At 33.3% G+C, this 27,801-nt stretch overlaps 2 protein-coding genes and 1 pseudogene across 2 annotated transcripts; 2 read left to right on the top strand and 1 right to left on the bottom strand.

Annotated features, from left to right (window-relative positions):
- The first annotated feature begins 1,011 nt into the window (after positions 1-1,011).
- LOC129286023 (uncharacterized) lies at positions 1,012-4,501 on the top strand. Its single transcript, XM_054922062.1, has 8 exons — positions 1,012-1,169; positions 1,802-1,967; positions 2,378-2,468; positions 2,559-2,617; positions 2,746-2,806; positions 3,151-3,241; positions 3,350-3,426; positions 4,063-4,501. The coding sequence occupies exons 1-8, from the start codon at positions 1,142-1,144 to the stop codon at positions 4,177-4,179; spliced, it is 690 nt and encodes a 229-aa protein (XP_054778037.1). The 5' UTR covers positions 1,012-1,141; the 3' UTR covers positions 4,180-4,501.
- Positions 4,502-5,658: 1,157 nt separating this feature from the next.
- On the bottom strand, positions 5,659-12,025 carry LOC129287096 (uncharacterized). The gene is made up of 5 exons (XM_054923249.1): positions 11,670-12,025; positions 9,816-10,743; positions 9,632-9,727; positions 7,207-7,343; positions 5,659-6,287 (listed from the first exon to the last, which is right to left on the bottom strand). Exons 1-5 carry the CDS (start codon positions 11,903-11,905, stop codon positions 6,125-6,127), a joined length of 1,560 nt encoding a protein of 519 aa, XP_054779224.1. The 5' UTR covers positions 11,906-12,025; the 3' UTR covers positions 5,659-6,124.
- Positions 11,915-21,238, top strand: LOC129285657 (protein SUPPRESSOR OF GENE SILENCING 3-like; annotated as a pseudogene).
- Positions 21,239-27,801: the final 6,563 nt, after the last annotated feature.

The raw sequence follows: 27,801 nt of genomic DNA, 5'->3' as shown, positions 1-27,801 counted from the left end.
CAAGGATGATAGAAACTTCCACCAAGGATCATCACCAAGCATTTGAAAAAGGAAAGAGACCATTCATTCAAGGAGTCGAGCATAGTTGTCCATTCACTCATGCATAATGCAAGAGACCAGGAAATGCAACAGACCAAAAAATGCAGACCAAAAAATGACCCTTGTTTTAGTCAACAAGAAGTAGGCAATGAAAAAGAGATAATGAAGGCTTGGTAAAGCATGACGACAAGGAAGACAAGGAAGGAGGCGAAAATAAGAAGCTTACATGGCAAAGACAAGCGACGAGGAGTAGATTTGGCGACTAAAAGTGCAGATTTAGTGGACCATGGTAGAGATCGAGAGAACAGGGAGAAAAACCACTTTCGAGCAGGGACACGTTGGATGTAAGAAGGGATGACAAAAAGCTGGAGATCGACCGAAGGTTACTTGCTTCAACATGGTGGAGATTAGCCACCTATGAGCAATGAAGGTGAAATAGATCTAGAAAGTTTTGCTTGCGAGGTCACAGGAGAAAGAAAACATGCATAGTAAGGATGAAAAGCAGAGCTCATAGGGTAGATAAATGAGAAGAGAGAGAAAGCATAAAAATTTAAAAGGTAATCAATGCTTACAACGGCCATTGATCAACACAATGCTGAGGAGGAAAAAGCCAACGCTGATGGCTTCTCAAATAACACCCATTTAACTCTAACTGAGATTGATGATTTTTTATAATCCAAACAATATTTTTTAACCTTTTTATATTCTAATCTCAGTTTGACCCACTCTAATTGAGGTTAGAAGTTAATCCAAACATGAACGTTGATTGATTGTGTCTAAATTTGACATGTCAATAATTATTTTTCATTAATGATGTAAATTATTCTTATTTTTAATTAAAAATAATTTAACAAAATGTAACTCTGATAATTAAAAAAAATTGGAAAATTGAAAATAAAAATAAAATTAAATTAAAAAATTAAGGATATAAATTGTTTATTATATTTATTAACCTCAAGCCATCGTCTAGACGGGAGCCGCCTGCAAAACCCTACGAAGCTGTCTGCCATACAATACAAATAAACCATCTTCTTAGCCTCTGAGACTGAAGTGCAGTGAATATCAGCCCTAGCTGAGAACCCAAAGGTCGCCGCTGCCAAAAATGCCGAAGTCTAAACGCAATAAAGCAGGTTTTGTTTCTGTTGAGCTTCTTTTTGGTTTTCTATGCTTAATGTTCTTGTTCCTTCGGTTGACGCGGGAATTGGGAGTCTTGTTAACGCTATTAATTTTTTTTTTGGTTTCATTGATAAAATTCGAATCATTTCTTTACTGAGATATGTGAGAGATTAAACGAGGCCAACAACCCGCATGAGATTTATGCTTTTTTTCCCGGCTGCTTTCATAGGAGCAACCACCTTTTAGTGAACCAAAAGGTTTATCTGAACACAAGGTTGAAACAGCAAAGATATTTGAAATTTATAAACTTATTTTACTTTTGGCTGCAATGAGTGTAGTTTAGAAGCCTCCTTCCGTGAAATCTTAAGTTTAATATAAATTGTTCTCAACATTATCAACTGGACTGTAAATTTGGTTCTGAGCCTCGCATCAACAATCCACGTTTTTGTGGCTTCTTGGTGAGACGATTTTGTTTTCGCTTTAACTTGTCATGGGCTAAACTTGGCAGTTACCTACCAGAACTATAACGATCCACCAGTTTTATAAAAGCAGACATGGGAATTTAAAATCAAGTGGTTTACAGGTGTGTGTTGTGATTGATGGTGTCTTACTAAATTTGTTTGTTTGTTGGTTTAAAAAACTGCAGTCACACTCTCAAAGACAAAGAAAAAGGGGAGGGAACATAAAGAAGCAATAATGAATGCGATAAAAGAGGCTGCTGAAAAATACAGTTCAGTGTATGTGTTTTCTTTTGAAAACATGAGAAATAAAAAATTCAAGGAGTTCAGGGAGCAGCTGAAATCTACCAGCAGGTAATTTTGATTTCTTCATATTTTTTATTTGAAGCTTTGGAAGAGGCCAAAAACGTTTATGGTTATTGTACTTTTCATTGCCGCAAACTAATTTAAACCTTAGAGTTGGACTAGTTACTTATTGATTGAGACACCTCATTAATTTCTTAGAAAATTGAGTGAAAAGCCATTCCTTAGTTCTCAAGTTATAGTCTAAAAAGAAGCCTCATGATAATGTTGGCTGTGAAACTGTCTTATGAGTTGCCTCTTCTACCTCTTTGAGTGGTTCTAGACTTCCATTGCATACTATCTTTCTGTGGAATTTTAAGGCACCCACAACTTAGGGAAGTATGTGTTTTTGTGAAATATCTAGGCTTATCATACAACGGTGAATAATTTTTTTCTATTGCTATTTGTCGCTTAACTTTCAGGTTTTTCTTGGGATCAAACAAAGTCATGCAGGTTGCCCTTGGTCATTCTGCTGCTGATGAGATTAGACCTGGTCTTCATAAGGTTTCCAAGGTAGTCATTATTTATAGGCCAATTTCTCATTTGGTGGTCTTTCACTTAGTTTATTTTGATGCTATCTTTCTTGGTTTATGTTTACTTTAGCTTCTACGAGGAGATGCTGGAATGTTTTTCACAAACTTGCCAAAAGAAGAAGTCGAAAGGTAAAATTTTGCTCTTCTCAATGTCATGAAACTAACAAAGAGATAACTTTTGATCCACAAGACTCCAGTTTGATCCACCTTTTGGTAGAAACAGAACTAATCCAAACATTTCCAATTGTGTTTTGCAGGTTATTTAATGAGTTTGAGGAATATGACTTTGCAAGAACGGGAAGCACTGCAACTGAAAAGGTTATTTCTCATGCTATAGGCTTTCATTTTAAAGGTGCATTGGCTAGTGTAGGGAAGTGGCTTTAGATATTTGTTTCAGTTGTGCTGGGTCAGTGAGAAAATCTAGTTTGTGTGCTCTATTCATCCATTAAGTCGTGCCACAAGTTGCACACTTTGATTTTGATGAATATCATTTGATTAGAGTCTCCACGTGACAAGGTTATGGTGGTTACATCTTACCAGTGCTATATTTGTTTGGTGATACTCCATAGAAAGCAGAATGTGCATGTCCTTGGCTACAGGATAGTGCAAAATGTCCGTGTAATTTGTTTACAAAATGATATTCAATCATTAAAATGTTTTAGGTGGAACTCAAAGAAGGTCCTTTGGAGCAGTTCACACATGAGATGGAGCCATTTCTACGGAAGCAAGGCATGCCTGTACGGTTAAATAAAGGTACTTATTAGTGTAATTTTTTTTTACCCTTTTTCCTTTTTTCCCCAAACATGAATCAAAAGCACATGTAAATGTGGATTTATCAATGATCAATGTTATAAATTGCAGGAGTGGTGGAACTTATCTCAGATTTTGTTGTTTGTGAGGAGGGGAAGCCATTGTCACCTGAGGCATCTCGCATATTGGTTAGTTTTGCTGTTTTGTTACCTGACATTCAACAACTTGATTGTCCGGGGTTATCATCATTATAGGTGCATCATGGAAGCATGTAGTTTCTCGGATTTTATCTAACTCTGATGCCATCATTTTTACTTTCTTTTCCCCTCCTCATAGCCATCTCTGGTAAATGGTGATTGTATAATCAACTGAAGTTAGCATGAATGTTAGAGATTCTTGTCATTTAAACAAGTGGTTGGAGTTTTAAACCCCAGCCCTTGTATATGTAGTAATTTAATTGGGAGAGGTCTATTTATTGTTCTCAGTGCCTTGAGGGAGGTATCTCTACTGTAGGCGAAACCTATTCTGCGTGTTTATTAAAAAAAAAAAAAAGAGGATTTTACATATCAATGATGGATTTCATTGCTGGTTTGTGGATTTTTTTGGGTCCATGTGGGCAAGGGTCATTTCCTATCACATTTCCTTCCTCTTTCCCTTTCTGTCGGTTCTGCATGCCCAACATTGCCAAAGCTGATGCGTGTGAATTCATTTGCAACTTAGGTCCTAACAGTATGATTTTCATTGCTAATAGAATAACGCATTGTAATTTTGATATTTTTGGATGTTTTCTGCACGTTCTAACATGTGATTGATTTTCTTGGCAGCGTTTACTGGGGATTCAGATGGCTACATTTAAGCTCCATCTGATATGCAGATGGAGTCCTGACGATTTTGAACTGTACATACAAGGACCAGATGATTCAGATGTTGAAACCAATTAGAATTTCAAGTTGGCGAAGATTATCTGCTGTTTGATTAAATGGCAACGTAACTTGTGTGGTCTTCTCTTCTGGTGTCCTGGGGTTTTGGCGTGAGCATATTTTTGTAACCTATACATGTATTCCTAGGCCTAATTTCTAGAATTAGTCCATCACTTCCTCAGCCCCAAGTTCTTTAATCTTGAATATGTCATCAAAGCTGAGTCATGAGTAGCTAGATATGGCTTTATTTTGCTTCAATTTTGTTTGCTTCTGAATCTTTGGATCTTGTATCGACTATTGAGCTGTTTTTCTTCTAATATAATCCCAGTTATTCTGTAGTCAATCACATTATCTTTATAGTGGATGGGAAAAAATGGTACTAGCATTATTTTTTTTTAAGAGTTATTTTTATTTATGAATTGTACATGAAAGGTCAAATGCTTTTTTAAATTTAATTATGAGTTAATTTTTATTTTTACTTTAAAAATTTCTTTCCTCACCACCGTATCATTTTTTCACTAATAATTGATTGTTAGTGAGCCTTCTATTTTTTTAAAATGTTTTTTATTATAAAATGTTTAAATTGAAAGGTAAAAATGATCATTTGAATAGAGTTTAAGGAATAAAAATGATTTTTAACAAAAAAAATATATTAAAATATAGTAAAATTTATTGATAACTAATTTAACGTTAAAATAATAATAAAAAAAATATTTAAAATTAAAGAATAAAATTAACTTGCAATCAAATTTTAAAACATTTGTGATGTATAATTTCTGTCAGCAGAGAAGGGGCTTTGCACTTTAGGGATTTAGTTACCGTGCACAATGCTTCATATCTGTTAAAAAAAAAAAATTTCCAGCTAGAATTTAAATTGTTCCCCGGGCACCTTTGGTTCAACGCTACTTTATGCTCGGTCAAGTTTATGAAAAATAGTCAGATACATAATAATAATAATAATAATAATAATAATAATAAAACCTCCGATGCAATTTTGTCTGATTGTTCTTTATTGACATGGTAGGAAAAGAAAATGGTTTTTCTTTCCATCAATTTCTTGGCTGTCCAACACAGTAACCTCCTATTCCAATTTGATGGCAGAGTAATGTTTTCTAACAACGATTTGATAGAGAAGCAAAATAGGCAAATAACCAAAGAAGACCACAATTATTTTGAAGTTCTTAAATTTTTATCTGACATTAAATATTTTCATGAAATGACCATAATGCCCCTGAAAATAAATGACAATTTTTTATTAAACGAGTGATTAAAATAATATAGAAAATGACTGCCTCTATTTTTCAACACTTTCGAAATGAAATTGAATACATTATGTAACATTTAAATAAAAAAAAAAAAAAGATCAGATGCATAACCTGATGATTCTGGGATATCTGTTATTATTATTATTTTTTTCATTTGTGAGCTACTGGTCCAGGCCGAAAACAAGAGAATAAAAAAGCAATTCTTGTTTTGTTGTCAGGAAAGAAAAGGAGCAAGTTAGAAGAATTATTCTAGTTTTCACAATAAAAAGGGCTCACCATAATTAGTGGGATAGCTACTAACAAAACAACAACAATAATCAAACCACAAGACCAGACCCTACGTGCTAGATGTAACCTGATCTAATTAATTTGGTCAACCTTCATTGACCCTGTTCCTTCTTGTTTAACTCGGATCTCAACAATCTGGGACAGCGACAACCATGTCCGAGGTGAGAAGAGGGCCTGACATTACAGATTCATCACCACCATTTGGAATGCATGCTGTGCATTATTTGCAAACATAATGGTACAATGAAATGCTTTAAATAATAATAATAATAATAAGCATATCAGAGCTGTTCCATCTCTCTAATCCGACAGGGGAAAAACAATTTTACTACACCTTTTGGCTCGTGTGTTGTGGTGTGGCACAAATGCGAGACTTAACCTAGTTGGCAAAACAGTGAAGTTGTTGGGAGATTCTATTCCCTTTTATCTTCCTCTACTTCGTCTTCTTGATCAAAAGATTCATCATTTCCAACATTCTTCTCTAGCTTGACTGAGCTTAGCTCAGTTTCGTGCTTTGTTAGGGATCGAGCTTCTTCGTCATCAGATTCATCTCCCACTTCCTCAGAATATGCATACCTGTGCATGGTTGGACACGAGTATATCAGCTCAAAAGAATATGGAAGACTCTTCCTTAGGCCACTTGAATTAGAAATTCCAACATCAATAGGCACACCACGTTTTATGCTTTCCAGTCTTGCTACTACAATATGCCTCAGCATTTCAACAAGAAAAAGCCAAATGTCATCTTTTCAAGTGAATTTGAAGCCTCATTAATTATTTCAAGATAGGCAAGTTAAGAAGTGAGAAATTAGCAGGAGAAATATCCTTTGCTTGGGATAATCCAAAACTGGGGTAGCTTTCATTTGATTTTACACTTGCACACACTGATCACTACTCAAACATTAATATCATGGAAGGAATGCAAAATTTTAATTACTATATGAGCGAAGTAACAAGAAATAAAAAGAAACCCAACGCTACAGTCCTATTGCTTCAAATCCTCACTGGTCCCCACGCTCCTTTTTTAAAATTCACCAGCCCCAAAAGCGAAAGAACAGGGAAAATTTTATAGACCATCCATAGAACTGCATGCCCAAGTTCAACTTGTAGCCAAATAGATCCAATATAGTCTAAGCATCACACAAATAATCATTAACATTTTTCAAGATGTGATGCTTGTACAAAGTCCAACTTGTAGCCAGACAGATCCATCACAGTCTGGCTAACTCAGTAATATGTCTAGTTCATCAAATTTCAAAGTATAGAATCACAATCTTTTTAGAGAAGAATGCTCTGGATCCCAAGCATGGTTTTCTCCTAGCACAAGGCACTCTTTTATGCTTAGCAGAAGAGAAGTAAATGGGGACAACATGCAGCCAATTTGCAAGAATCCATTTAAAAAATCATTGATTCATTTCTATACAGAATATAGTCAATGATAAAAGCGGGAAAGAAATAATATAATAACTACTTAGAGTTTGAAAAAAGAATGAACCTTTGAGAGCTTTGAGATGGGGCCCAGAGATAGCAAATAACAAAGAGCAATGAAAATGCTAGAATGTCCCAGAAAGCAGTTATGATCCAAGCACTCTGCCACCGCTCATTGAAAGGATCTGTGGCCTTGAAGTATAGCTGTAGAAGTGAAATGTAACAAACGGTAATGGCACTTCAAATAATAAATCAAACGTTGCGTGCTTACACAAATAAACTCCATACGAAAAAGAATACTTCATAAGAAGCTATCACTATATAAAGAGATACCTCATGTAACAAAATGGAAAACACATCAATAAATAGAAGCCAAAGAGAATTGAAAGCAGGCATAACGCACTCCTGGAATGTTTCTTTCAAAAGAATTCTAAGAAGAATACCACATTGCAGGAGATAGAGATGACATTACAATCATCCTTAGCGAAGTAATATAGAGAAATAATCAATTTTGCCTAAAATCAAACTCAAATCAATTTTATCCAAACTCTGTTACCCAACGCTAATCCAAACACACTCTAAGATAATTAAAATGCTTTGTTTTCTTTTAATGAGAATATTTTATCTTGATTATCTTTCAGATATATTTTGAATAAGGATAACTTAGGATTGTGGCAGTTTAACTAGGATTTTGAATAGAGCTGCACAAATAAGCCCCACAACTATTCGTTTGTATTCTCTTTTAGTCTATTGAATGAAGTTATTGAGTATTTCAGCTACTGTCTCCATCAAGTTCTCTCTTATTCTTCTTCATCTCCCTCCTTGCTCGTTCCCCCACCCCCTCCTTTCACTGTTTCACATCACCATCATGGCAGGGATGCTACCAGACAGAAGGCATGAAAATATGCAGGAAAGAAAAAACAGTACAAGGCCTTTGAGACGCCAGCTATCTCCACATCCACTCCATATTTTTCCCAAGACTTTCTGTTCGCTACTCCTTCACATTTAAGCATTCCCTAACAAACTACTAGAAAAACCCACAAATAGCCAACACATGTCCTTCAATCCTCCAAAGACCTGATAGTTCTCATGCTGTGCTATCCATGTTAATTACATGGCCACTCATGGCATATCTTACCCTTCACTCCTTGCTCATGTTTCCCAGCATATATGGGGATCCCATTGTACCTTCACTCAAAAGAAAATCTGTCATGTTCAAGGTTGGCCGGTTGAGTCTGGTTTTGTTGAATTCTTGCCCCATTTGATCACTTTTACTCCTAATGTATGTGCTCTTGTGGTTTCCTCTGCTAGGTTGAGGAGCCTACTAGTATGGTTGCTAATTATTAGTAATCCTTTGATATTGATCTTTTCAGCTTCCATGCAGTTAGTGAACCTTTTTTTTGTGTGTGTGTGTGTGTTGTCCAATGAAAATGTGATACATGGTCAAAGGTAGTTTTATCAACTAAAATTTCATAATCAATGGCAGTACAAAATGCTAGCAACTATACAATGCAATATAGGGACTGGAGATAAGTTCTTCAGGAAGTTAGCAGAATCTTTGGATTCCTGGGAACAAATCACATTTCGTACGGGGCTTAACAAATATCACCACTCCCACAAAACCCCTATTCCCATTCCCATAGCCGACTATCTTTTTTCATAAATGTTCAAAGACTATTTCCATTTTGATAAAGGAAAAGTATTTATTGGTTGAAAAAATGAAGAGTGTTTTTTATGATGCTAAAAGACTATTTTCACCTACAGACAGCAATCAGCTCAAGTAGATCGGCATTTGATTCTCCTAAACAAAGCCTTTGAGTTGGAGGCTTGGGAATAAAGAAAACTGCTCCAAGGACTGCTTTACACTCACATGATCCAACTTAGTTCAATCCAAATTAGTTGGGGCCCAAAATGGCTTTCAAAAACTGGTTGGTCATGATCCAACCTAGTTCAATGCAAATCAGTTAAGGTGCAATGTTGCTTCCAGAAACTGGCTAGTATATCCCAGAAAAAGACTGCTTTCACCTTATGCATTTGATAACATTGACAAGGGCATCTAACTATCTAACCACAACTATACCCCATGTGAATCCCGAGACAGTTAAAGTTGCTATCTGGAGCCTTGCCAGACAAATGACAATGCTCCCATCAGATGTATAGCAACTGCATACTCATCCAACACATAGGGCCAATTAACTGTACAATTATTTAGAGGCTATTGTAATCAAGCAAACAGGAGGATAAAACAAGAGATCGTAGTTTATCACAATTTTTAGAAAAATTTTACTTCATCCACAGGAATTTGAAGGTTATGGAAGGAAAATAAAATATGAAAAGTAATGGTAAATTCATATCAGAGTAAGGATTAGACTGCTTTCGTTTCTTCTTTTGCAATAATTCAAAGTGTAAACAAAAAACATGAAAATCAATTATTGATTACCTGGTGTCAATTTTCTTTTGTAAGATTAACATATGCTGATAATAACTCTTACCTCATATCCTATCCAAACAACTGAGGAGATCACTGTTACTGCCAATGCATTAGAGAACTTTCTATATAAATCCAACTTAACAGAACTCCTTTTTGCCTAAAAAATGATAGCCAAAAAAGAAGTAAGAAAGTCAAATCTTAGAGGTAGAACACTGCTAAATAATAGGAATAGGAGGGAAGGAAACCTGTAACTGTTCCAAAGTTCTTGAAAGAGATGTAAAAATCCACAATATCAAAAAAGCATCCAGGAAAGCGTCAGGGAGGACTAGAAGAAGCCTTGCTCTTCCTGATACATCATTGATGGTTCCCACATATTCAGCAATATTCAGTAACTCAGATGCTAGGAAGTAAGTTATTCCAAGTAACATAACCTTTGAGGTAAGACCACCAAGAGTGGGTCGCACAACACCATAACCCATTGAAACAATGAGAATAAGAAGCCGTGATATTGTTTTTCTTATAGCTCCAATTGTGACAACCCATGTCGTGAGTACAACAGGTCTCGTTCCAGAATTATTGAAATTGACATATTCAAAATACCAAAAAACCGTCTCAAGCAGACCAAGAGCGATAACAGCTGAGATACAGTGCTGAAGCTGCAGTATGTCATCCCAAAACCTTGTGTACTGAAGAAACCAAACAAGGCTAAGGCATACATAAGCAATTGTCATAAACACATAGAACTTCTTTAAAGGGGCCATCCTACCAGGTAAGAACCCATCAGGGTTTTTCCAGATTGTCTTCCCACTCATTACCATGTCCTTGAGCTTTGGGTTGCATGCTACAAAAAACAAATTATACATTCCAGTCTTCGTGATGGGAACTACAGTATAATTTATACTTGTAGTTAAGGATTTTCCAATAAAGTATACATTTAAAATGACAGGCCAATTAATGTCTGTTGCAGAAGGTCTCCTGATAACCTCCCCTTGCTTACAGCCTTCCATCTTAGCTAAATCAGGGGTGCAACATATTGCCCGTTGTCCACCATATGCAGAACCGCCAATATCATTACGATCAGCAGCCTCAAAAATTATAATCTGTACAAGCCCAGTAATATGCTTCATGCGTTTGGCAGCAGTTTTGCTTCTCCTAAAGGTGATATCCTCAAATCTAATATCCAACAGAAAAAAGTTAGTGTTTTCCCTCACGTTTGATACCAAATTCAAAGAGGTAAAAAATAAAAATTATCCCGTTGGCAAATTTTCCAAGAATACATGTACATCAGTGTTATTCATGCATTAATATCTGTCCTTACTTTTTTGAACATCCATGTGTTCTGAGTTCTTTGTAATGATTCCAGAAATAATTTGAGCAAAGCTGAGAGGAACTCACCAAAAAGTTGCCCTAATTAGCATGGCAGCATCCCCAATATTGGGAAATTATAGCAGACTAAATTATTAGGACAGGATGAAATAAGAGGAAGTATGAGGATTTAGTCTTAATCCTCTATTGAGCGCTACCCCCAATCATGCGCATAGTAACTTCCAGAGCAATGAAGAGAAAAAGTGTCTTTCGAAAATAAGTTTAAAAACTCCCTCCATTGATCCATGTGAGTAGTTTCTTTCTGTCCTTACTTTTTCGTGACTCGTTATGCTCATGATCAGGAATCGGTTTCATTTAGTTCATTTTGAAAGTGTAGCCTTGTAGCCTTCAAAATTAAGCAAAGAGCGAAAATTTTGAATATTGGTGCAAGCCTAACAGCTTCAGCCATGTATCAATGCCAGATACAATGAATCCACTTAAATCACGAAAGTAAGCTTTGGGGAAAAATCGCATAACACCCTGTTTTCGATCCAACCCTGTGAGAGATTATAATGAAACTACGCATAACCCCTTCAGTTCACAGCTTAAGATTCAGTTAAAACCGTCTATAACATACTATCAGAACCTTTATGACAAAGTATTCAGTTAATCCTTGGCTGCCACAATTGACGCATAGCAACTTAAGCTTTTGTGGAGAAATGAGGGCATATTTTGACAAATCGAAATCACAAGCAGAGACTAAGAGTAGGAATGAACTAAGATTTAGAGATTACCGGATGTAAGAATGGCCGTCATTGATGGACAACGGGTCCGACGGAGGAGCGGCATTGAGGGAAGCAACGATACCTTCACTGCCACCGGAGAGAAGGTAAGCATTGCCCACTTCTTTGAAGGGCTCCTTATCGTAGATGTGGATGGAAGCATTGGCGGTGAAAAAGAGTAGGGAAGCTACAAAGACGACTAAGAGGGCACGCACTAGAGATATTTGTCTTTCAAATGCTAAATCCATGCCGACAAAATGCAGGGAAGGATAGAGAAAGAGGCCGTGAGATTGGATCAGCGAAAATGGAGGAAGGAGAGAGAGAAAGAAAGTCGGGTCCGTACAAGGGACCAGGGAGAGTGGAAGGTAAGGAATTAGACAAATTTCTCGTTGAAGAGTTAAGCAAGGGATTGTAGCTTCACGCCCAATTTAGGCGCGTGACTGGAGGCTGCTCATGAGCTTAGCCACCTCCTGTTTTTTCTTTTTCTTTTTCTTTTTCTTAAAAGAGTATTTTTGTTTTCTAATATTTCAAACAATGTAATCAATACAAAATATAAAAAACTTATACAATAACATTCTAGAGTTATGAGTAATATTTTTTTAAGTTTTTTTATATCTAAGAAGAATTTGAATCTTTAATTGTTATCCCTATACTGCTCTTATTAAATGAACTAGCTTTAGCTGACTTTTTCTTTGCTTGTTTTGATTAGATTTAAATGGAGTAAAAAAAGTGGGTTTGAATTTTGGAAAAAAATATCAAATTATTATCTCCATGTATTGTCGGAGAAAATATCTAGTTTATATTCATAAAAAATCAGTCATAAACAGTTTATTGTAATATTATAAATATAAATTTTAAATATATTTACTTAATTTATATAAACTTTAAATTCGTACTATGAAAAATTTATATTTTTCTAAAAATGAAAAATCATATGTACTATAGGTTTTCATCATATTTTCAATAATAATACTAATATGGATAAATATCATCACATATTTCTAAAATTACGTGGCATTGTCATGATCTTTTTTTTTTTTTTTTTTTTTGTGTTCCCCACGCTATTGTCACTGCCCAGTCCCACAGTATCTCTGGCCACTTCATGAGATATTGAAATATTGATTGATGTAAAAGGGCAAGGAATTGAAGTCAGTCCTCTTCACTAAGGTTCAATTTGTGCTCACAAGATTTCTCAACAAGTTTAGGTATGTGTTTGGCCTATTACAATTTCAAATATATTTCCCTTGTTTAGGGTTAGTTTGTTTAAGATTTAAAAAAAAAAGATTTTAGTTAGATTAAAATATTAAATATAAGAAAGTTGTTCCACTAAACTGATTTTTTCAAAAATATTCATCCAAACATAAACTATGAAAGCCATGCTTTTTCACTGATAGGCTCTTGAATTGCACATTTTAGCTTGGGTGCTTTGAACAAATTTTCAATTAAAACTTTTTATATATTTTTTGTAATTAAGATGTTATATTTGCTATGCCATTGTTAACGATTTTACAAGAAACAGGTGATAAGGTTACACAGATCAATTTCGTCAATCTTTTGGTTGCAACCATTTAAATCCCAAAAAATTGTATTTAAATGGCTCAATTACTTGATTATGTTCCTAGACTTAGGATTGCACTTGCTTAGGACCAATTTAATTCGAATATATAAATTAATAGTCAAAAGCAAACACTTACTCCAATTCTTTTTATAAGAAATAAATAAGTAAGCTACTGAAAATTAAATCAATGAAGACATTGTTTAAAGGACAATAGTTAAAAATGTAGTCAAATTATAATTAAATTAGTTATAAATAATATATTTTTTAAACTTATGAAGACAATGATTTAACAGTTTATCGGTTTAATTGAAAGGATTAATCCAAATTTTCATATTATGCAAATGAGATTTTTTTTGGGGTATAAATATAAGCAGCGAATGCTTGCTATCCCTTGTTTGGGAAAAAAACAAAAAAACTATCTCTAGCATTTATTAAAAAATTTCTTTTTTACTTTTGTTAAGTTAACATTATTAAATATACAGTTGTCATGTCAAACAATCAATAAGCCATTTTGAAGAGAGAAAAAAATAAATCTCAAACATATTTATTGATCTTTATTTGATCTATATAAACAGTGATTTGTTTCAAATTAAGAAATTAGACAGTATATATTGGATATGAAAAAAATAACACAGAGATTAGACAGTATTGTATAATCTATAACAATAAATAGATCAATAAAAAGTGTAGCATCGTTCTATTTTCAGTCGTATTTTGTAGTGTTTATTAACTCAACACTTGCCGTCTATTTCAGATCCAAATATAACATTATACGTGCGCCTTTAGAGGTTATTCAAAATATAATTAGAATTAAAACGTCAGTCATAAAAGAGTAAACCATGAACTTAACAAGTTTGATCACAACTCACAAGTATAGATGCAATTGTTACAATGGATTAAATTAATTGGGCTTGAGTATTGGCCCAAAGTATTTAAACCATTGATCTAAGAGCACCAACACGTGTTGGTCTTAAAGGAATGTGTCTTGCCTATTTAAACAGGAGGTCGAGTTTAAATTTGTGTTAATACAAAAAATATCTTCAAAAAAGTTATCACCAATATGGCCCTATAAAACTTGAATTAGTATGATAAATTAAAATTTAAAAGATGTGCTTATATTTAATATTCAATCATAAATTGCTTGAATGTTCAAACTTTGGATTTTATTATTTGAATTTTGGAATATATACATGTCTGTGGTCATGGTCATTGTTATTATGTTAATTATTATTATTATTATTATTATTATTATTTTCTTTACTTTTTTTGCCAACAATACAAAGAATATAGATATATAGATACCAATATATATATATATATATATATTTGTAAATGAATATACACTTTCCCTTATCATGCCATGCCACACAAGCTGGCTCATATGGTAAGGAGGATAGGATTGAAATCCTATTTGATACAACCAGGAAAAAAAATTGTATCCATTTGTTATAAATAAATCTATATAATTAATATCAATAATCATTCAATATATAAACTATAGTATCTATCATGCCTAAAAAAAAATATAAAATTATTTATAACAATATGCACATTTCATAAATAAGTAAACAATTCGGGCAAAAAAAAAACAATTCATGTAAACATAGATGGAGAGAAATAGTAGGATTTTCATAGATATAAAACAAAAGCCTAACCAACAAAGATTAATCTAATTGGTAAGGATTATTTGACCCATAACTCAAAAGGTTGTGAGATTAAATTTTACTGTCAAATATGATGATTTTATTGGTGAGTGATATGTAAATATTTTTTTAAGCCTTAAGTCATGCCTTGATTTTAGTAAGTCCTCAAGACCCAACTCACTTAATTTTTTTTAATTAAAAAAGGAAGAGCCTAGAAAGCCATTTTTGTCCAAATTAAAGTATGTATTTTTCAAAAGAATAGAGGCATGATCAAAATTAATGATAGGGTTAGATTGGAAAAATTTGGAGATGGACCCTCCTCTAATTTGTGAATATGTATAGGTTTTTTTTTATTTCATTACTTTTGTTTTAAATTTGGGAATGAAAAGAGGGACATGTATAACTAATGAGGAATATACTAATCCCATCCAATTCGCTCCTAAAATTTTTTAGGACGATTAGTAGAAACAAATGCATGAGTATCCATCTTATGTTGATCTAACAAGCCAATTAATTTTATTAGCTTCGTGTAAGACATGCTCTGGCATGGCATATTGATCAATTTAGTAAGCCAATTGGCTTTATTAGCTCCATATTAGACATGTTCTGTCATAGCATGCTGATCTAGCAATATGCAGTTAATTAGTTTTATCAGCTTCACATGAGATATCCTTTACCATAACATGCTGATTTGGTAAGGCAATTAGTTTTATTAGCTTCACATTGGACATGCTCTCTTTGTTTCATGTTAAGCATGCTCCATGACATGTTGATCTAACAAGGCGATTGGTTTCATTAGCTTCATATTAGGCATACTTTGCCATGACATGCTAATCTAGTAAGGCAGTGAGCTTTATTATTAGCTTCACGTTCATTAGGCATGTTTTATGTAGCAGGACATGCTGATCTAGCAAGGCAGTTAGTTTCATCAGCTTCATGTTAGGCATGCTTTGCCTTGTCATGCTGATCTAGCAAGGCAGTTGGCTTCATTATTAGCTTCACATATGTTAGGCATGTTTTACGAGGATATGCTGATCTAGCAAGGTAGTTAGTTTCATTAGCTTCATGTGAGGCATGCTCTGCCATGTCATGTTGATCTAGCAAGGCAATTGGCTTCATTATTAGCTTCATATTGGATATGCTCTTAGCTTCACATATGTTAGGCATGTTCTACCAGGACATGCTAATCTGGCAAGGCAGTTAGTTTCATTAGTTTCATGTTAAACGTGCTCTTAGCTTCACGTTAGGCATGCTCTACCTTGATATGATAATTATTATTTAGCAAGCTTGTTAGCTTACGTTTCAATCAGTTATCATATAATTATTAATTTGTTCAATCAAATACTGATTTTATTATAATATATGATATATAATGTGAAACAAGGAGGGGAGGGGAAAGAAAGAGTATAAAAAGGGTGAAATAAAGAAGAGAGAAAGAAGATAGAGAAAAATATACTCATTTGAAAGATTATAATAACATAACTAATTTAAGGAAATAAATCCTATACAAAAATGGAAACTTAACCCTATTTTACTCTTGTCATTATGAAAAAAGTACATAATTAACCATACTATTCACATATTAATAATTTTTTTTATTTTTCATGCGAATATAACGGAACGCCTATTTATACTTAATAATAAGTCTTATGATTAATTATTTTTATTTTCTAATTTACAAACAACACGCTAAAAAACTTGTTGATATAATAAAAAACTTATAATAACTCATTCATTTTTTTAACCGGATTATTATAGATTTATTTATAGTGAAGGGAAACCGGAAAGTTATAATTTTAAAAGAAATTTATTTTTGTTTTAAAGAAAGAAAGGAAATCTGAAGGGGACAGCAATTCAACAAACAAAGGCGTTCAAGCTGCGAGGTGGACCGACTTATCTATTGAAACCTGCAAATAGAAAGCTACTCGCTGCAAGGGCGCGTATACTTTAGTCTCCAGCTCAGCTATTTGACGTTCGAATCTTTCACGTAATCAATCACACAGTCCCTTTCTTCTCTTTCACTGCCTTTAGGCAGCTTGTGGTCACCAATTGGTTTGGTATCATCAGGTACTGCATTTCAGCCTCTCATTCTTTGTCTTTCTGATCTCTCTTCCTTCTCTGAATGCTCACAGCATTTATATATATGGCATTGCATGCAACGGTTCAAATGGTTTCAATTTACGCATTGCTCTGCTCATCGATCATCTTGAATCGATGCGTTAGCATTGATCGCTGTTTTTCCTTTTCCCCTTTCCACTTCAAGTTGCCTGTTCAAATGCCTATACTGAATTCTCTTCTGATATTTTCCGTTGTTTCCTATTGTGGAGGCTGTCCGTGTTTTTTTGTTGTTATAGTTCTACGGTCTCAAGAGATAGAATTTTTTCCCCATTAAAGCAATATTGGGTTCTGACATTAGCAATTAAAAAAGTGGCTTCAATATCTATTTGATCATCAAAAGATTGTTCATATTACTTCAATACTCACACGGTTTGATGTGGTTTCAACTTTGTCCCCAGAAAGATAGATATAATACCAAAAAACAGATTCCAGAGTTAAAAGATCAATTTCTTAAGAGAGAGAACTCCCGGTAGAAATTTTCCCTTTCTGAATTCGTTCTTTCGTTAAGGAGGAAAACGATGACGTTAGCAATGGTAAAAAGAGAAGGAATTTTTTTTTAAACCAACGAAAAGGCATTATTTTGAAATCTCTGGAATTTGCTTCTTATAACATTAAATCATTTGATTCGTAGACGGACTTTGGAATAACTGTACTGGCATTCCTGGAATAGGTGGTAAGACTGGTATCATGGCTGAGGATACCGATTCATTTCCAATGTTGGGAAGTGTTTATAGAGTGCAAGGTTCCAATATCAAGCAGGTGAGCCAGAATTTAGCCAAAATCAAACTGAATTCGTCAGGGACTGGTGATTCCCGGGTGAACTCAACGCAGTCCACTAACATCTCTGGTGATAGAGGTCCAAGAGCTTGGTATTCTCAAAATCCTAGTTCCAATGTTTGGGGACATCCAAATGTAATTTTCAAGCTGGGAAAATGGGGAAATGGTGAATTAGGAGGGGCTGAAGGCAAAGGCCAGCGGGCTAACAGCAGTTTTCCAATTGGAAAGGGATCATATTCGTCTGTCAGAGTAGATACAACTCCTATGAATGGAAAGAGTGATCAATACAAGGATGAAAGAATCCCGGAACCCCACCATACTGTTGAATATGAAAATGATGATGATGAAAGGGATGACAGTGATTCTAATATTATGTTTGATAGTGATGATGATCTTTCTTTAGACGATGCTGATGATGAGAGCCATGAAGTACGCAAGAAAAGCAAGTGGTTCAGGGCATTCTTTGATGACTTAAATGCCCTCGCCAATGAGAAGATAAATTCATCGGCAAGGCAATGGCATTGCCCTGCATGCTATGGGGGTATCGGTGCTATTGATTGGTACCAAGGGCTACAGCCCCTAATGAATCATGCCAGGACAATAAAAGCAAGGAGGGTAAGACTGCACCGACTGTTTGCTGAAACTTTGGAGGGGAGTTGCTCAGCCGAAAAGCTTCAATAACAATGGGTGGTGAAGTCTATGGCAGATGGGAAGGTCTAGATAAGCAGGTCAAAGATCACGAAATAGTTTGGCCCCCGATGGTTGTCGTCATGAATACAAGATATGATCAGGATGAAAACAACAAGGTAAAAGAATATTGGTTTGTTTGCTAATTGAGAGGAGTCTGTAGTCTTGGTTTATTTCTTTTTATTTTTAATCAAATATAAAGCAATCAGGTGAAGTTATATGTTGTTTAACTACGAATTTTCAAATATTCTGCAAGCGTTCTTTTGTTCTGTTTTTTAAAATATTGCTATATCTTCTGTCACCCTATTGAAATGACTTGTAGTGGATTGGAATGGGGAATCAAGAGCTTCTTGATTGCTTCAGCGAATATGCTGCATTGAAGGCTCGTCATTCATACGGTCCACAAGGGCATCGGGGGATGAGTGTTTTGATTTTTGAGCCATCGGTAGCAGGTTATTTAGAAGCTGTGCGGCTCCATAAGCATTTTAAAGAGCAGGGAAGAGATAGGGAAGCTTGGAATCGTTGTCAGAGTCCATTTGTCCCAGGTGGAAAGCGCCAGCTTTTTGGTTACTTGGCTTCTATGGAAGATTTAAGTGTTTTCAACTGGCACTCTGGAGGTCCTTTTTCCCTCTCCTTAATCAGCCACTTTCTATCTTACACGTCAATTCGTTCATCTTATTTTGACATTTATTATAATCATGAAGATGAAAACTCTATACATCTGTTTCAATTTGATTGAGGTGCTTCTTGTTGTTCTTGTTATATCCGTGATTGCTTTTTCTCAATCTGTTTTCTTTATACAATTTTGAATTTTTAGGGAAGTCAAAACTGAAGTTTGAAATGAGATCGTACCAAGAGATGGTTGAGACCAAGATAAAGCAAATCAATGATGATGTACAGCAGGCTGACTATTTCAAGAGAAAGGCAACTAAAGAGCAAATTAAATCACAAGCCCTTGAAGCCTCTTTGTGTAAAGTCAGTGAGAAGTTACGCCGAACCGTACAAGAAAACCGTGTTGTACGACAGCGTACTAAAATGCAGCATGAAGAGAACAAGGAAGAGGTAAAATAATGTTCTGCAGCTAAAATTAGATTATTCTTGCCCTTAGAATGCTGCTTGCATTGTCCATGAAGATGCTTTGGTGGCTCTAAGATAATACAAAGCGTTACAAATAATACTGGTGAGGATGTTTTATAGCAGCTATTTTTGCTGGTGAATGTTGGTTAACGTTTATGAAAGTAATGGTTGCTAGTTGAAACCTGTAAATTATCTTTTTATCTTAGTACTGCAGTTCACTTAATCTGCTTATGGTTTTATCGTTTTCATATTTTGGGGGGTTTCTTGGCCCTTTCTCACTTGATATTTTTTGGATTTCATGTTTCTTCAGATGGATTGTCATGCATTTACAGCTTAGTTATTCCTAGATTAGCAAAATTCTGGGGAAACATTCTCTGCAGAGGCCATGATGTATTTGTCTTAAAGGACTCAAATCATTCAAATGCTTCTTATTTTTCCTCCTCCTGAGCATGATTTTAAGGAGATGTACCTCTACCTTTTTTGTCAGCATCTGAATGTTGCAATGAGTTTAATGTTATTTAATATATCTAATTGAAGGAGGAAACTTAACAACAGCCTTTAGTATTTTTCTTCTTTTTTTTTCAAATCACCCCACATGATTGGGCTTTTCAAGAAATTTCCATCACGTCATGTATATATTAATAATTATGATGGCAAGCATTCAAAGTATACTGACCAGAATCTGCTGTTAGTAAAAGGGCATGCATTCCAATTCTCTTTTTTATTGGTTAGTGGTAGTCTGGCAGATACCTTCTGAATGATGGTGCAATAAATCCTCATTGCATATGGCTGATAGTTGAAATATATTATTTAGATGGATGCACAAGAACAGTTTTTTTCGAGAACAAATTCAGGTCATTCGACAAGCTATAGATGCAAAGGAAGATGACTTTGAGAAACTGCAGCAGGATAAGCGAGAAAAAGTAAAACAGTGTTTTGAAGGTTTTTCTGAGCATGAGGACCACAAGCAAAGGTAAGAACTCCCATGTTCATTATAAGCTTCTCCTAGAGAAGATGGCAACATTTTGGTGAGGAACTTTAATTTTGTACAATGTTCAAAGACTCTCATAACCATAATGCAGAACAAACACATTCAAAATGCATATAATATAACAACACTCTTTGTTGGTTAGTAAACAAGATCCAGTTCTTGATCTTGTGAACTTAGTTAATGACTCTTGTCGTTTTCCATTATCTTCAATCAACAGTGTGAAGAGAATCTCTAGTTTCATAAGGCTCCAAGACAAGGAGATGAGGCAATTTGAGGCCGAGAGAGATAAATTGGTAAAGATTTATGAAGAAAAAAAGTTGGCTCTCAAGAAGAAGCTGTGGCAGGAAGAGCTTGAGCTGGAGGAGGAGTTTGAAAAGGAACTGACACAGCTCATGAACAAGTTCACTTCAGGCTCTTCTGAGGAAGAAAATGACGGGCAATGAATGTGGCAAGATCACATGCTTCAACAAGGAGAGCATGCAGAGAAGTGACAAAAAAGCCTATCTTCATGAGACAGAGATCATATGCTCTTACTCCAACTTAAATCTTGCTTTGATTCACTCGGGAAAGAGCTTGAAGTGGTTGCTGTCAACAGTTTTGATCCCATTGTTTAAGCTAGTTTGTGATTCACTATTGCCCATTTGGCTTGAAAGTTTTCCTCTGCTTGCATAGCTTTTCATGCATAAAAACACTGATTAATTACAAATATATTTTATATAATTCTGGACATATTCACTGTACAATTTGATTTTTCTCAACCTTGCTGTGCAAAGAAAGCTAAAAATCCAAGGTTAATCTGGTCAGTAAAGTAAAGGCTGGTTCGTTGGTATTAAAAAAAAAAAAAAAGACGACTGGTTTCAGTGTTGACATTGACGTGGGTTCAAGTCTCCGGATTGATATGGTGGCAACTTTTAAATTTTTTGCTGAGATGGCCAATGTAACTAATACTTTGTTTGGTTAGAAAAAAAATGAGAGGAAATAAAATATGAGAGCAAAACATGAGAAAAAAATACATTTTTTTCTATTTGGATGAAGGAAAAAAAGTGAGAGAAAAGAAAAGTTGGGAAGAAAATGAGATGTAGAACTCACCACATTTTCCTCCCAACTTTTCTCCTTAAAGGTGAAAAGATTTTGAGAGTAAATTTTTATCTTCATTACCTACCTTCTTCTCTCTCTGCCTCTTTTGCCCACTTCAATCACATTAATTCCTCACAAATAATCAAAATTTAATTTCCATAAAAATTTGTGTCTTTAGCTTTCTAGAACTAGTTTAATTTTAACCACTAATTTTAATATATTTTGATTTAATGATGTTGATTTTAATATAATTAATTTGATTTTAAGGAATAGAAACAGAATTTGCGTCCTTAGCTTTCTACATTTTTTAACAACTTATTTGATTTTAAATTAATTTAATAATGTTAATTTTAATATAATTTATTCTCTCAATTTATTTTTACAAAGATAATTACATTAGAAATGATATATATATATTGATATAAAAGTATTATAGTTATGATGATATTTATTCATTTTCTTTCCTCTCTATTTTCTCTTATTCATTCAAACACAGTAAATAATAACATTTTCTTTTTAGTTTTCTCTTTCCTTTTATTTTCTTTCCTCTTAACTTTTCTTTCCATCTAAATGAAGGGTAAAAGCATTACCAACATGTTAAAAAACAGAGAGAGAATTAGTTAAATCTCCAAAATAATAAATTACTGATAGTTATGGTTTTGATAAAATTTTGAAAAAATGAGTTACAAATATCAATTCAAATAGTTATATACAACATAAGAGTTACATTTAAAGCTTAAATATCTTATTTGCAATTGTTTGAATATGGTATTTACAACTCTTTTTTTTAACTTTTATCAAAAACTTAACTATCATTAATTCACTATTTTGGAATACTTCCTCCGTTAAAAAATGTAAGGTATTTTTAAGTATTTTTTATCTTTTGAAGTGTAATCATTACCTTTTTTTTTTTAAAGTGCCTCTATTGTTTAATGAAAAGATAGTGTTAGTTTAAAAAAAGATAACTATTTTATTAAATGTAAGATTCAGTTAAAAATATCTCTCATTTTTAAATGAAGGAAGTAAAAATTAAAGATGTTTCAGAATTTACATAACTTTTAAAAAATTTAAAAAATACTAAAGTTCCCAATGCTTATATGTGGAAAAGAAGAGAGAGTAGTGTCAAGTCCTACATCAGAGGGACTTGGGGAGGGTCCTGACTATATAAGCGGGTGTGCTGCACACCCTAATAGGTTAGCCTTTTGGGGAGAGAGCAATGGCCCTGTGACAAAATGATATCAGAGCCAAACTCGAGTTTGCCCAGTCGGTGGGCCCCTTTGATAGGCCACCCGTGATGGGGGCATCACGGATTGGCCGAGGGAGTTGTCAGGTCCTACATTGGAGGGACTTGAGGAGGGTCCTGGCTATATAAGCAGGTGCGCCGCACGTCCTAATAGGTTAGCCTTTTGGGGAGAGAATAATAACCCCGTGACAGTAGACTCTACTATTTGTAAATGATATCTTGAATAGCTGATAATTTGGGTAAGTCAGACTTATAATGTCTGGATATATGAAAAAGCTCATATATCCAAGTTTGACCTTAACACTTCTAGCTTTTTGGTTGGCTTGAATACACAAATTTTTAATTATTTATTTTATTTTTATTTTTTTAGCTAATTTCAATATTTATATATTTTTAAAAAATTAAATATTTTCAATTTTTTATCTTATTTTAATATTATTTTACTACTAATAAATAAAGAATTCTAGTATTTAGGTTAAACTCGTTTAGATTTAGGCTTATCCAAGTGACTTGAATAAGTCCAAAGTAACAAATCTTTTAAGCTCTTAAACTTGGCATAAGAATTTTTAGGTTTATTTGAGTTGACCCATTGAGTTTAGCCTAAATTATCACGTTTATTCCTTATTAAGAAAAGAAGAAAAATGATAAACTAAAAATAATTAATATAAAATATAAATATAAAATAATATCGAAAATCATACTATTATGGGCAATAAATGTTGCTTAAGACCCTCATCAGACACAAAGAAGCTAGTCTAGCATAAGAATAACATGAATCACGCAGGAAGATGAAATGGTTTGCACTGGTCAATGTTTTAATTATGAATCATGGTAGAAGGAAAACTGAAGGAGGACTCCACCTTGATTCCTTTCAGTTTTCTTCAGCACTTCGCATGCTATATATGCATATTGAATCCTCAGCAATTGAATGGTCAACAAAATGCACTGTGGTGCCATTCATGAAAAACATGGTGGAATGGAATCAAGAAAACACATGGATCATGAGAGAATAGATTATTACTTTCCACTATGCTCTTAGAAAAGTAAATTGATATGAAGATTAGCTTGCTCGTTATGTGTCAAATGACAATCTAGATACTATGATTTTTATAGAACTGCTATTAGAATGCAGAGGCTTTATATGTTCTAACATGCACTGATTGTTACCTTTACCCAACTTTTCGTGACTTTATATTTGAGAAGAAGAAATCACATGGTATCAATGCTAGATTGAAGGTTGAGATGAGATTCAAAAGAGATGGTCACAATATGTGATATGACGAATCTTCAAAGAAAACAGCGAGCTGTGAGTTGACCATATGATTATCATATATAGTAACTTCGACTTGATTCAGCCTATATCATTGTGGCCTATATGTTATCGGTTTGTGAGGAGCTTCTTGTGTGTTGGTTCAATCCTCATCATTGTTCCACACTTAATTACACTGGCGGCCATAAAGACTAGTTTTCATTATATTAAAAATAATTATTAAACCAGTATCTCTTAACTGATTTAATAAAATATCTTATTTGTAATTGATTTCACTATAATTTAATTATAGTTTTAACCATTACCTTTGAATTAGTGCTTCAAATCAATGTTTTTAGAACTGAATCAGATACTGAATCAGGAAGGTCAGCGGCTTACAATTCATATAGTTTCACCAGATTAGACTAATGGTCAAACTGGTAATATAATAATTAAATTAAAAAAATTATTTGTGTATATAATAATCTAAATATAAGAAATAAATATGAAATTACTATTTAACTTTAGTTTTTGAAAAATTTCCTGCTTGATTTTGGTTCTCAATCCGACTGCGCGCTGGTCCAAAATGGGCCAACCTGGCTTAACCTCAAAAATAATTTTTACATACTGACTGAGATGAAATCTGGACTGATTCGACCATTCAATTCAATTTTTTAATCACTACTTTAAATGATATAATAACCAGCTAGTCTAATTTTTAGTACCTTTTAATTTGGTTTAATGAAATGTTTTATTCATTAACAACTTTGACCATTAACCCGGCCTTGAATTAGTGTCTTAAATGATTCAATAATAAGTTTGGTTTTCAGTACCTTCTAATTTTTTTAATTGATTCAATATGGGTTGCATTATTTATGGCTTATAAAAAGTAAGGCTTTTTATACAAATTTTCTATGGATGATATGCTGATTGATTGCCAACTTGCCATTATTAAAATGGAAAAATATATTATATAATTGCTATAATTTATTTACATTTGGAATTATCGGGAAAAAGATAAGTCAAATAGCTACAACTCATACAACAAGAAGAATATTTGCTACGGCACAAACTTTGACCACGGCTTTGATAGTTAACTCATAACTCTTTTCATTTTAATTAATTCCCTCTTTAATTAGACATGCTAACTAAGGATTATTGCCCATATTATCTATACGTTGTGGCCAATGTCTCAACTCATTTGCTAGAAGGATTACATTTGTGAGAAATTCTTATATTGAATCAGTTCAACATGTCGTCCATGCTCTATTTAAATTTAATAAAATTAGAGCATCTCATGGTGCACTAATTCAATAAAAAAAATAAAATATATTATTATTTTCATTGATTTTATTTTTTTAAATAGTATTTTCAATTTAATTTTTTGTCTTCTCTCATTTTATTATCATTAATGGTGGAATCAATTTATATTTAAAATAATCTGATGTGATATGGTTTTTTTGCTTAAAGCATGAATGATATGGTGCATCGTGTTTACGTAAGAACTTCTTTACATTTGTCCATATTTAATTTAGGACTTAAAAATAATGTGACATGTTCATTGTTTTAAAAATAATACTTAATTGAATGGTTAGACCGTCGGTTGAAGTCACTAATAGTTTAGTTTGGACCAAGAAATCTATTTGATGGTTGAGTTGGATTTGATTGAAATTGAGTTACTATTGAGTCAAAAACTAAAATGATTTTAAAAAAGTGAACATTTTAAACTTGACATTAAAAAAAGCTCAATTTTTTATTTAAAAAAAACTAGATCTCTATTAGAAGCCAACTTCAATTTTGGGTCATTCATGTGTATATAACATGATTTGAGATCATTTTTTAGTAAGATGTTGACAACTATAAATGTAAATGTATATACTTTTGAGTCTACTAATATAAATTAACTAAAATCTAACTATATCTAAAGCCGGTAATTCGAGCAGGTTAGGCTTATTCAAGTTGAGCTCAATTTGGGCCAGCTTATTTGGATCGAGATTAAAGTATTCTACCCTCTTAAAAAAGCTATATAGCCAAGCCTAGCCTTAACTTTTTTCCGCCATGTTCGAGCTGGCTCATCGGGTGGCCAAAATTATCTACTCTACATTTACATAGAGACAAAAATTATTGGGTTGAGCTTATTTGGATCGGATTTAAAGTATCTTACCTTCTTAAAAAAGTCCATATAGCTAAGCTCACCCTTAACTTTTTTGTGCGGGTTCAGGCTCGTCCATCAAGCTTGGTTTGAATTACCGGCTCTACCTATATTTGACAAGTTATAAATTATAATTTGGAATATTGTTGATTTATAATCAAATTGTGTTATTTAATTAACAATTGGACATACGGTATATAGATTTAATTTTTATATATATAATATATATTTAATGTTATATTTATTTAGTTATTACATTATTAGTTCAATTGCCGATATAATTGGTTAGAATATAAAAACCGAGAATTCAATGTTTGGTCCAGCTTTTAAAACATTGGATGTGTTACACATTTTATATTAATTAATATTAAATGTTGATCCCACTAAATTGAGAATTCAATGTTTGGTCCAGCTCTTAAAACATTGAATGTGTTACACATTTTATATTAATTAATATTAAATGTTGATCCCACTAATTGCTTTTGGATTATTATGATGATGATGTAGGTTTAATTTTATGGGATGAGCGAAACTTTCAATAGAGATGATTTTAAAAGCATATTCCTTTCATACTAATAAAGTAGGTTAAGTATGCTTTTGGAGGGCTTTGACATTTATAATTATATGACTTTGTGGCACTCTTTGTTTTACTTACTTCATGCTGCTTTTACACTATCACATTTTTTTTATTATTTGTAATCTCAACCATTCACTTTTTTTTATATATTTGGTTTTTATGAATTTTTTTCTCAATAATTAATATAACTTTTTTAATTAAGAACATAGTTTTCTGCCCCATATATGCCAAAGCAATATTAGAGAAAGAGGTAAAGCTTTAATTTTTTTCATCAGGGAAAGCATGTGACTTGCAATAGCCGTGTTATCTGAATATAATGACTTATTACAAATTTATAATATAAGTAAAATTTTGTCAAAATGAGAAGGTTGATGTAAAGTTTAATAACATTTGAAAGAAAATAAAATTATGAGTTAATTTGTTATGTTATGGTTGAATTTTTTATTAATTAAACAACTCTTCCTTTCTTTTTTAATAATATGTCTAATGGGTTTAAAATTTTTGGTTTGAAGTTATAAGATATGAGTTGAAGTATCATATCTCTAATAAGGTTTTAAGCCCAAATATTTTTTTATATAGAATCTTGAGGGTTCAAAATTTTAAAAATAAGATATGCAAGGTTGTAAATTTCACATATTATACATATATATAAAGTTAAAGACAATTTTTTCCTTTCAATTTTTTTAGAAGCACTCAATACCCAGTATTAAAAGGTGAGGCAATATTTTCCTAAACAATTTTTTCAAGACCAAAATCATCCTTTTGTGAAAGACCTGTCATCTTTTTTATTATCTACTGATGTAAAATAATTGTAAAACATATGCACAGTAATAGCATGACATTTTAACCTATTTTGTTGTAGTTTCGCTCCTAAATCAAGTCTAATTCTTACTACTATCATTGCCACTTTCAACCCTTTTAGCCTCCATTAGATGGTTAAAATGTATTAGACTACCTTGTTGTCAATGTACGTGGGCCCTACAATATTTTACGTT

Source organism: Prosopis cineraria, unplaced genomic scaffold, assembly GCF_029017545.1.
Source record: "Prosopis cineraria cultivar Desert tree isolate PC_DT_omini unplaced genomic scaffold, ASM2901754v1 PC11, whole genome shotgun sequence".
Taxonomy (NCBI): domain Eukaryota; kingdom Viridiplantae; phylum Streptophyta; class Magnoliopsida; order Fabales; family Fabaceae; genus Prosopis; species Prosopis cineraria.
This window is presented reverse-complemented; position numbering and strand designations above follow the sequence as displayed.

What these genes read in the sequence shown, in the direction of transcription:
- LOC129286023 (XM_054922062.1), top strand. Translation starts at nt 1,142, where the DNA reads ATGCCGAAGTCTAAACGCAATAAAGCAG. An exon ending in GTCTAAACGCAATAAAGCAG is followed by an intron (nt 1,170 to 1,801) that starts GTTTTGTTTCTG and finishes AAAAAACTGCAG; the next exon opens with TCACACTCTCAAAGACAAAG. An exon ending in CTGAGGCATCTCGCATATTG is followed by an intron (nt 3,427 to 4,062) that starts GTTAGTTTTGCT and finishes TTTTCTTGGCAG; the next exon opens with CGTTTACTGGGGATTCAGAT.
- LOC129287096 (XM_054923249.1), bottom strand. Translation starts at nt 11,905, where the DNA reads ATGGATTTAGCATTTGAAAGACAAATATCTCTAGTGCGTGCCCTCTTA. An exon ending in GACGGCCATTCTTACATCCG is followed by an intron (nt 10,744 to 11,669) that starts GTAATCTCTAAA and finishes GTTGGATATTAG; the next exon opens with ATTTGAGGATATCACCTTTA. An exon ending in TTGTTTGGATAGGATATGAG is followed by an intron (nt 7,344 to 9,631) that starts GTAAGAGTTATT and finishes TCACTTCTACAG; the next exon opens with CTATACTTCAAGGCCACAGA.